General features: G+C 34.2%; 1 protein-coding gene across 5 annotated transcripts in view; it reads right to left on the minus strand.

The window, feature by feature from the left end:
- Positions 1–13,212, minus strand: part of slc5a10 (solute carrier family 5 member 10) — a 525,088-nt gene that overhangs the window by 3,573 nt on the left and 508,303 nt on the right. For all 5 annotated transcript variants that reach the window (XM_045690472.1, XM_045690471.1, XM_045690475.1 and 2 more), the window contains one exon: positions 557–772. In XM_045690472.1, coding sequence (XP_045546428.1) covers positions 557–772 — 216 coding nt within the window. The remainder of the gene's footprint in view (positions 1–556; positions 773–13,212) is intronic.

Genomic DNA, 13,212 nt, shown 5'->3' on the forward strand with positions numbered 1-13,212 from the left:
CAACAACGTTAACACACTCATAGGTTAGTATTATTATAAACAACAACAACAACAACAACAACAACAAGTTAACACACTCATAGGTTAGTATAATTATAAACAACAACAACAACAAGCTAACACACTCAGAGGTTAGTATTATTATAAACAACAACAACAACAAGTTAACACACTCATAGGTTAGTATTATTATAAACAACAACAACAACAAGTTAACACACTCAGAGGTTAGTATTATTATAAACAACAAGTTAACACACTCATAGGTTAGTATTATTATAAACAACAACAACAACAACAACAACAACAAGTTAACACACTCATAGGTTAGTATTATTATAAACAACAACAACAACAAGTTAACACACTCATAGGTTAGTATTATTATAAACAACAACAACAACAACAAGTTAACACACTCATAGGTTAGTATTATTATAAACAACAAGTTAACACACTCATAGGTTAGTATTATTATAAACAACAACAACAACAACAATAACAACAAATTAACACACTCATAGTTGAAGACATGATAAACAAAGTGACATCATACCTGCTCCTCGGTGGGGGGCGGAGTCAGCAGTGATATCACCACGACGACGGCAGCAGACAGGAAGCAGAGGATGATGGCGAAGTGAAGGTAGTGAACGGAGCGCAGGACGGACGGGGCGTCGTCTTTGATACCGCAACGAGGAGGCGGGAACGCAAATTCTAGAACCATCCGACACACGCCGACCACCAGGCCCACCATCAGACCCCAGAACGCTCCCTACACACACACACACACACACACACACACACACACACACACACACACCATCAGACCCCAGAACGCTCCCTACACACACACACACACACACACACACACACACACACACACACACACACACCATCAGACCCCAGAACGCTCCCTACACACACACACACACACACACACACACACACACACACACACACACACACACACACACACACACACACACACACACACACACACACACACACCATCAGACCCCAGAACGTTCCCTACACACACACACACACACTCACACACACACACAGAGTGTTTCACAGACGGACCAATGGCTGCTGCCTTTTGAATGGAAGGTTTCCATGCAGGTAGAGGAGACTTCACACTAACTCTACCAAGTACCCACTAACACTACCAAGTACACACTAACACTACCAAGTACGCACTAACACTAACCCTAAAAATTACACACGAACACTAAAAAGTACACACTAACCCTAAAAAGTACACACTAACCCTAAAAAGTACACACTAACACTAACCCTAAAAAGTACACACTAACCCTAAAAAGTACACACTAATACTAACCCTAAAAGGTTACCAGCTACTTTTTTTAATCGCTTAAAGTTTTAAAATACATCAAATAAATTGCGAGACTAAAATATAATTTTAAGAATAGAGAAGTTCAAGTCCTGCTCAAGTCTCCGTTTCACCAGATGTAACTACCGATCTAACAACGGGGTCCCATCTGAATAGAGTGTGTAAAGCTGTCATCAAGACAAAAGGGGGGATCTGATCTAACAACGAGGTCCCATCTGAATAGAGTGTGTAAAGCTGTCATCAAGACAAAGGGGGATCTGATCTGTGTAAAGCTGTCATCAAGACAAAGGGGGTATCTTGTCTGTGTAAAGCTGTCATCAAGACAAAGGGGGGATCTGATCTGTGTAAAGCCGTCATCAAGACAAAGGGGGGATCTGGTCTAACAACGGGGTCCCATCTGAATAGAGTGTGTAAAGCTGTCATCAAGACAAAGGGGGATCTGATCTGTGTAAAGCTGTCATCAAGACAAAGGGGGGATCTTGTCTGTGTAAAGCTGTCATCAAGACAAAGGGGGATCTGGTCTGTGTAAAGCTGTCATCAAGACAAAGGGGGGATCTGATCTGTGTAAAGCTGTCATCAAGACAAAGGGGGGATCTGATCTGTGTAAAGCTGTCATCAAGACAAAGGGGGGATCTGATCTGTGTAAAGCTGTCATCAAGACAAAGGGGGGATCTGATCTGTGTAAAGCTGTCATCAAGACAAAGGGGGGATCTGCCCTAACAACGGGGTCCATCTGAATAGAGTGTGTAAAGCTGTCATCAAGACAAAGGGGGGATACCTTGAAGAATCTCAAATATAAAATATATTTTGATTTTGTTTATTAACATGTTTGTTGGTTACTACATGATTCCATATGTGTTATTTTATAGTTTTGATGTCTTCACTATTATTCTACAATGTAGAAAACAGTAAAAAATGAAATAAAAACCATTGGAATGAGCAGGTGTATCCAAACTTTTGACTGATACCGTATATTGTTTCCTATTTATTCTGAATCATTTTAATGCTCCTACACTTGAAATGTAGATTTACCTGTTCCTGATAATTACAGATATCCACTAGGTGCAGCTATCACGCCTTCTTAAATGTATTTACAAAAAAACATTTTCTCCAACAAACAAAATGTCTAACAGACCAAGAGAGAAGACAACAGTTTATCAAACCAAACCCGGAATCAAACTGAAAAAACACATTTGAAAACTTTAAACATGGCTCCTAGTCCTTCATTTCCAGAGGTTAAGGATCAACAAAAAATGTCAACAAAGTGGAATTTCACAGTGATTTTATTAACACCATCATAAGCCAAGTGCAAGATGAATTTCAAAGTGTTTTAAAATCATAAGGAGTGATCCTTAGGCATCTGATCATACCAGTATATAACCCTAACTATATAACTAACTATACTATAGAACCCTCTGATCACACCAGTATATAACCCTAACTATATAACTAACTATACTATAGAACCCTCTGATCACACCAGTATATAACCCTAACTATATAACTAACTATACTATAGAACCCTCTGATCACACCAGTATATAACCCTAACTATATAACTATATTATAGAACCCTCTGATCACACCAGTATATAACCCTAACTATATAACTAACTATAGTACCGTCTGATCACACCAGTATCTAACCCTAACTTTAGAACTATACTATAGAACCCTCTGATCACACCAGTATATAACCCTAACTATATAACTAACTATAGAACCCTCTGATCACACCAGTATATAACCCTAACTTTAGAACTATACTATAGAACCCTCTGATCACACCAGTATATAACCCTAACTATATAACTAACTATAGAACCCTCTGATCACACCAGTATATAACCCTAACTATATGACTGTACTATAGAACCCTCTGATCACACCAGTATATAACCCTAACTATATAACTATACTATAGAACCCTCTGATCACACCAGTATATAACCCTAACTATATAACTATACTATAGAACCCTCTGATCACAACAGTATATAACCCTAACTATATAACTAACTATACTATAGAACCCTCTGATCACACCAGTATATAACCCTAACTATATAACTAACTATACTATAGAACCCTCTGATCACACCAGTATATAACCCTAACCATATAACTAACTATACTATAGAACCCTCTGATCACACCAGTATACAACCATAACTATATAACTATCTATACTATAGAACCCTCTGATCACACCAGTATATAATCCTAACTATATAAATATATTATAGAACCCTCTGATCACACCAGTATATAACCCTAACTATATAACTAACTATACTATAGAACCCTCTGATCACACCAGTATATAACCCTAACTATATGACTAACAATTCTATAGAACCCTCTGATCACACCAGTATATAACCCTAACTATATAACTAACTATTCTATATAACCCTCTGATCACACCAGTATATAACCCTAAATATATAACTAACTATACTATAGAACCCTCTGATCACACCAGTATATAACCCTAACTATGTAACTAACTATACTATAGAACCCTCTGATCACACCAGTATATAACCCTAACTATATAACCATATTATAGAACCCTCTGATAACACCAGTATATAACCCTAACTATATAACTAACTATAGAACCATCTGATCACACCAGTATATAACCCTAACTATATAACTAACTATACTATAGAACCCTCTGATCACACCAGTATATAACCTTAACTATATAACTAACTATACTATAGAACCCTCTGATCACACCAGTATATAACCCTAACTATATAACTAACTATACTATAGAACCCTCTGATCACACCAGTATATAACCCTAACTATATAACTAACTATACTATAGAACCAACTGATCACACCAGTATATAACCCTAACTTTAGAACTATACTATAGAACCCTCTGATCACACCAGTATATAACCCTAACTATATAACTAACTATAGAACCCTCTGATCACACCAGTATATAACCCTAACTATATGACTGTACTATAGAACCCTCTGATCACACCAGTATATAACCCTAACTATATAACTATACTATAGAACCCTCTGATCACACCAGTATATAACCCTAACTATATAACTATACTATAGAACCCTCTGATCACAACAGTATATAACCCTAACTATATAACTAACTATACTATAGAACCCTCTGATCACACCAGTATATAACCCTAACTATATAACTAACTATACTATAGAACCCTCTGATCACACCAGTATATAACCCTAACCATATAACTAACTATACTATAGAACCCTCTGATCACACCAGTATACAACCATAACTATATAACTATCTATACTATAGAACCCTCTGATCACACCAGTATATAATCCTAACTATATAACTATATTATAGAACCCTCTGATCACACCAGTATATAACCCTAACTATATAACTAACTATACTATAGAACCCTCTGATCACACCAGTATATAACCCTAACTATATGACTAACAATTCTATAGAACCCTCTGATCACACCAGTATATAACCCTAACTATATAACTAACTATTCTATATAACCCTCTGATCACACCAGTATATAACCCTAAATATATAACTAACTATACTATAGAACCCTCTGATCACACCAGTATATAACCCTAACTATGTAACTAACTATACTATAGAACCCTCTGATCACACCAGTATATAACCCTAACTATATAACCATATTATAGAACCCTCTGATAACACCAGTATATAACCCTAACTATATAACTAACTATAGAACCATCTGATCACACCAGTATATAACCCTAACTATATAACTAACTATACTATAGAACCCTCTGATCACACCAGTATATAACCTTAACTATATAACTAACTATACTATAGAACCCTCTGATCACACCAGTATATAACCCTAACTATATAACTAACTATACTATAGAACCCTCTGATCACACCAGTATATAACCCTAACTATATAACTAACTATACTATAGAACCCTCTGATCACACCAGTATATAACCCTAACTTTAGAACTATACTATAGAACCCTCTGATCACACCAGTATATAACCCTAACTATATAACTAACTATAGAACCTTCTGATCACACCAGTATATAACCCTAACTATATGACTGTACTATAGAACCCTCTGATCACACCAGTATATAACCCTAACTATATAACTATACAATAGAACCCTCTGATCACACCAGTATATAACCCTAACTATATAACTATACTATAGAACCCTCTGATCACAACAGTATATAACCCTAACTATATAACTAACTATACTATAGAACCCTCTGATCACACCAGTATATAAACCTAACTATATAACTAACTATACTATAGAACCCTCTGATCACACCAGTATATAACCCTAACCATATAACTAACTATACTATAGAACCCTCTGATAACACCAGTATACAACCATAACTATATAACTATCTATACTATAGAACCCTCTGATAACACCAGTATATAATCCTAACTATATAACTATATTATAGAACCCTCTGATCACACCAGTATATAACCCTAACTATATAACTAACTATACTATAGAACCCTCTGATCACAGCAGTATATAACCCTAACTATATGACTAACAATTCTATAGAACCCTCTGATCACACCAGTATATAACCCTAACTATATAACTTACTATACTATATAACCCTCTGATCACACCAGTATATAACCCTAACTATATAACTAACTATACTATAGAACCCTCTGATCACACCAGTATATAACCCTAACTATATAACTAACTATACTATAGAACCCTCTGATCACACCAGTATATAACCCTAACTATATAACTAACTATACTATAGAACCCTCTGATCACACCAGTATATAACCCTAACTATATAACTAACTATAGAACCCTCTGATCACACCAGTATATAACCCTAACTATATGACTGTACTATAGAACCCTCTGATCACACCAGTATATAACCCTAACTATATAACTATACAATAGAACCCTCTGATCACACCAGTATATAACCCTAACTATATAACTATACTATAGAACCCTCTGATCACAACAGTATATAACCCTAACTATATAACTAACTATACTATAGAACCCTCTGATCACACCAGTATATAAACCTAACTATATAACTAACTATACTATAGAACCCTCTGATCACACCAGTATATAACCCTAACCATATAACTAACTATACTATAGAACCCTCTGATCACACCAGTATACAACCATAACTATATAACTATCTATACTATAGAACCCTCTGATAACACCAGTATATAATCCTAACTATATAACTATATTATAGAACCCTCTGATCACACCAGTGTATAACCCTAACTATATAACTAACTATACTATAGAACCCTCTGATCACACCAGTATATAACCCTAACTATATAACTAACTATACTATAGAACCCTCTGATCACACCAGTATACAACCATAACTATATAACTATCTATACTATAGAACCCTCTGATCACACCAGTATATAATCCTAACTATATGACTAACAATTCTATAGAACCCTCTGATCACACCAGTATATAACCCTAACTATATAACTAACTATACTATATAACCCTCTGATCACACCAGTATATAACCCAAACTATATGACTAACAATTCTATAGAACCCTCTGATCACACCAGTATATAACCCTAACTATATAACTAACTATTCTATATAACCCTCTGATCACACCAGTATATAACCCTAAATATATAACTAACTATACTATAGAACCCTCTGATCACACCAGTATATAACCCTAACTATGTAACTAACTATACTATAGAACCCTCTGATCACACCAGTATATAACCCTAACTATATAACTAACTATACTATAGAACCCTCTGATCACACCAGTATATAACCCTAACTATATAACTAACTATACTATAGAACCCTCAGATCACACCAGTATATAACCCTAACTATATAACTAACTATACTATAGAACCCTCTGATCACACCAGTATATAACCCTAACTTTAGAACTATACTATAGAACCCTCTGATCACACCAGTATATAACCCTAACTATATAACTAACTATAGAACCCTCTGATCACACCAGTATATAACCCTAACTATATGACTGTACTATAGAACCCTCTGATCACACCAGTATATAACCCTAACTATATAACTATACAATAGAACCCTCTGATCACACCAGTATATAACCCTAACTATATAACTATACTATAGAACCCTCTGATCACAACAGTATATAACCCTAACTATATAACTAACTATACTATAGAACCCTCTGATCACACCAGTATATAAACCTAACTATATAACTAACTATACTATAGAACCCTCTGATCACACCAGTATATAACCCTAACCATATAACTAACTATACTATAGAACCCTCTGATCACACCAGTATACAACCATAACTATATAACTATCTATATTATAGAACCCTCTGATCACACCAGTATATAACCCTAACTATATAACTAACTATACTATAGAACCCTCTGATCACACCAGTATATAACCCTAACTATATGACTAACAATTCTATAGAACCCTCTGATCACACCAGTATATAACCCTAACTATATAACTAACTATACTATAGAACCCTCTGATCACACCAGTATATAACCCTAACTATATAACTAACTATACTATAGAACCCTCTGATCACACCAGTATATAACCCTAACTATATAACTAACTATACTATAGAACCCTCTGATCACACCAGTATATAACCCTAACTTTAGAACTATACTATAGAACCCTCTGATCACACCAGTATATAACCCTAACTATATAACTAACTATAGAACCCTCTGATCACACCAGTATATAACCCTAACTATATGACTGTACTATAGAACCCTCTGATCACACCAGTATATAACCCTAACTATATAACTATACAATAGAACCCTCTGATCACACCAGTATATAACCCTAACTATATAACTATACTATAGAACCCTCTGATCACAACAGTATATAACCCTAACTATATAACTAACTATACTATAGAACCCTCTGATCACACCAGTATATAAACCTAACTATATAACTAACTATACTATAGAACCCTCTGATCACACCAGTATATAACCCTAACCATATAACTAACTATACTATAGAACCCTCTGATCACACCAGTATACAACCATAACTATATAACTATCTATACTATAGAACCCTCTGATAACACCAGTATATAATCCTAACTATATAACTATATTATAGAACCCTCTGATCACACCAGTGTATAACCCTAACTATATAACTAACTATACTATAGAACCCTCTGATCACACCAGTATATAACCCTAACTATATGACTAACAATTCTATAGAACCCTCTAATCACACCAGTATATAACCCTAACTATATAACTAACTATACTATATAACCCTCTGATCACACCAGTATATAACCCTAACTATATAACTAACTATACTATAGAACCCTCTTATCACACCAGTATATAACCCTAACAATATAACTAACTATACTATAGAACCCTCTGATCACACCAGTATACAACCCTAAATATATAACTATCTATACTATAGAACTCTCTGATCACACCAATATATAACCCTAACTATATAACTATATTATAGAACCCTCTGATCACACCAATATATAACCCTAACTATATAACGAAATTATAGAACCCTCTGATCACACCAGTATATAACCCTAACTATATAACTAACAATTCTATAGAACCCTCTGATCACACCAGTATATAACCCTAACTATCTGAATAACTATACCCTAGAACCCTCTGATCACACCAGTATATAACCCTAACTATATAACTAACTATACTATAGAACCCTCTGAACAAACCAGTATATAACCCTAACTATATAACTAACTATACTATAGAACCCTCTGATCACACCAGTATATAACCCTGACTATATAACTAACTATACTATAGAACCCTCTGATCACACCAGTATATAACCCTAACTATATAACTAACTATAGAACCATCTGATCACACCAGTATATAACCCTAACTATATAACTAACTATACTATAGAACCCTCTGATCACACCAGTATATAACCCTAACTATATAACTAACTATACTATAGAACCCTTTGATCACACCAGTATATAACCCTAACTATATAACTAACTATACTATAGAACCCTCTGATCACACCAGTATATAACCCTAACTATATAACTAACTATACTATAGAACCCTCTGATCACACCAGTATATAACCCTAACTTTAGAACTATACTATAGAACCCTCTGATCACACCAGTATATAACCCTAACTATATAACTAACTATAGAACCCTCTGATCACACCAGTATATTACCCTAACTATATGACTGTACTATAGAACCCTCTGATCACACCAGTATATAACCCTAACTATATAACTATACAATAGAACCCTCTGATCACACCAGTATATAACCCTAACTATATAACTATACTATAGAACCCTCTGATCACAACAGTATATAACCCTAACTATATAACTAACTATACTATAGAACCCTCTGATCACACCAGTATATAAACCTAACTATATAACTAACTATACTATAGAACCCTCTGATCACACCAGTATATAACCCTAACCATATAACTAACTATACTATAGAACCCTCTGATCACACCAGTATACAACCATAACTATATAACTATCTATACTATAGAACCCTCTGATAACACTAGTATATAATCCTAACTATATAAATATATTATAGAACCCTCTGATCACACCAGTGTATAACCCTAACTATATAACTAACTATACTATAGAACCCTCTGATCACACCAGTATATAACCCTAACTATATGACTAACAATTCTATAGAACCCTCTGATCACACCAGTATATAACCCTAACTATATAGCTAACTATACTATATAACCCTCTGATCACACCAGTATATAACCCTAACTATATAACTAACTATACTATAGAACCCTCTGATCACACCAGTATACAACCATAACTATATAACTATCTATACTATAGAACCCTCTGATAACACCAGTATATAATCCTAACTATATAACTATATTATAGAACCCTCTGATCACACCAGTATATAACCCGAACTATATAACTAACTATACTATATAACCCTCTGATCACACCAGTATATAACCCTAACTATATAACTAACTATACTATAGAACCCTCTGATCACACCAGTATATAACCCTAACTATATAACTAACTATACTATAGAACCCTCTGATCACACCAGTATATAACCCTAACTATATAACTAACTATACTATAGAACCCTCTGATCACACCAGTATATAACTCTAACTTTAGAACTATACTATAGAACCCTCTGATCACACCAGTATATAACCCTAACTATATAACTAACTATACTATAGAACCCTCTGATCACACCAGTATATAAACCTAACTATATAACTAACTATACTATAGAACCCTCTGATCACACCAGTATATAACCCTAACCATATAACTAACTATACTATAGAACCCTCTGATCACACCAGTATACAACCATAACTATATAACTATCTATACTATAGAACCCTCTGATAACACCAGTATATAATCCTAACTATATAACTATATTATAGAACCCTCTGATCACACCAGTGTATAACCCTAACTATATAACTAACTATACTATAGAACCCTCTGATCACACCAGTATATAACCCTAACTATATGACTAACAATTCTATAGAACCCTCTGATCACACCAGTATATAACCCTAACTATATAACTAACTATACTATATAACCCTCTGATCACACCAGTATATAACCCTAACTATATAACTAACTATACTATAGAACCCTCTTATCACACCAGTATATAACCCTAACAATATAACTAACTATACTATAGAACCCTCTGATCACACCAGTATACAACCCTAAATATATAACTATTTATACTATAGAACCCTCTGATCACACCAATATATAACCCTAACTATATAACTATATTATAGAACCCTCTGATCACACCAGTATATAACCCTAACTATATAACTAACTATACTATAGAACCCTCTGATCACACCAGTATATAACCCTAACTATATGACTAACAATTCTATAGAACCCTCTGATCACACCAGTATATAACCCTAACTATATAACTAACTATACTATATAACCCTCTGATCACACCAGTATATAACCCTAACTATATAACTAACTATACTATAGAACCCTCTTATCACACCAGTATATAACCCTAACAATATAACTAACTATACTATAGAACCCTCTGATCACACCATTATATAACCCTGACTATATAACTAACTATACTATAGAACCCTCTGATCACACCAGTATATAACCCTAACTATATAACTATACTATAGAACCCTCTGATCACACCAGTATATAACCCTAACTATATAACTAACTATACTATAGAACCCTCTGAACAAACCAGTATATAACCCTAACTATATAACTAACTATACTATAGAACCCTCTGATCACACCAGTATATAACCCTGACTATATAACTAACTATACTATAGAACCCTCTGATCACTCCAGTATATAAGCCTAACTATATAACTATACTATAGAACCCTCTGATCACACCAGTATATAACCCTAACTATATGACTAACAATTCTATAGAACCCTCTGATCACACCAGTATATAACCCTAACTATATAACTAACTATACTATATAACCCTCTGATCACACCAGTATATAACCCTAACTATATAACTATCTATACTATAGAACCCTCTGATCACACCAATATATAACCCTAACTATATAACTATATTATAGAACCCTCTGATCACACCAGTATATAACCCTAACTATATAACTAACAATTCTATAGAACCCTCTGATCACACCAGTATATAACCCTAACTATCTGAATAACTATACCCTAGAACCCTCTGATCACACCAGTATATAACCCTAACTATATAACTAACTATACTATAGAACCCTCTGAACAAACCAGTATATAACCCTAACTATATAACTAGCTATACTATAGAACCCTCTGAACAAACCAGTATATAACCCTAACTATATAACTAACTATACTATAGAACCCTCTGATCACACCAGTATATAACCCTGACTATATAACTAACTATACTATAGAACCCTCTGATCACTCCAGTATATAAGCCTAACTATATAACTATACTATAGAACCCTCTGATCACACCAGTATATAACCCTAACTATATAACTAACTATACTATAGAACCTTCTGATCATACCAGTATATAACCCTAACTATATAATTAACTATACTATAGAACCCTCTGATCACTCCAGTATATAACCTTAACTATATAACTAACTATACTATAGAACCCTCTGATCACACCAGTATATAACCCTAACTATATAACTAACTATACTATAGAACCCTCTGATCACACCAGTATATAACCCTAACTATATAACTACACTATAGAACCCTCTGATCACACCAGTATATAACTCTAACTATATAACAATACTATAGAACCCTCTGATCACACCAGTATATAACTCTAACTATATAACTAACTATACTATGGAACCCTCTGATCACACCAGTATATAACCCTAACTATATGACTAACTATAGAACCCTCTGATCACACCAGTAAACAACCCTAACTATATGACTAACTGTACTATAGAACCCTCTGATCACACCAGTATATAACCCTAACTACATAACTAACTATAGAACCCTCTGATAACACCAGTATATAACCCTAACTATATAACTAACTATACTATAGAACCCTCTGATCACACCAGTATATAACCCTAACTATATAACTAATTATACTATAGAACCCTCTGATCACACCATTATATAACCCTAACCATATACCTAAC

Source organism: Salmo salar, chromosome ssa12, assembly GCF_905237065.1.
Source record: "Salmo salar chromosome ssa12, Ssal_v3.1, whole genome shotgun sequence".
Lineage (NCBI taxonomy): Eukaryota > Metazoa > Chordata > Actinopteri > Salmoniformes > Salmonidae > Salmo > Salmo salar.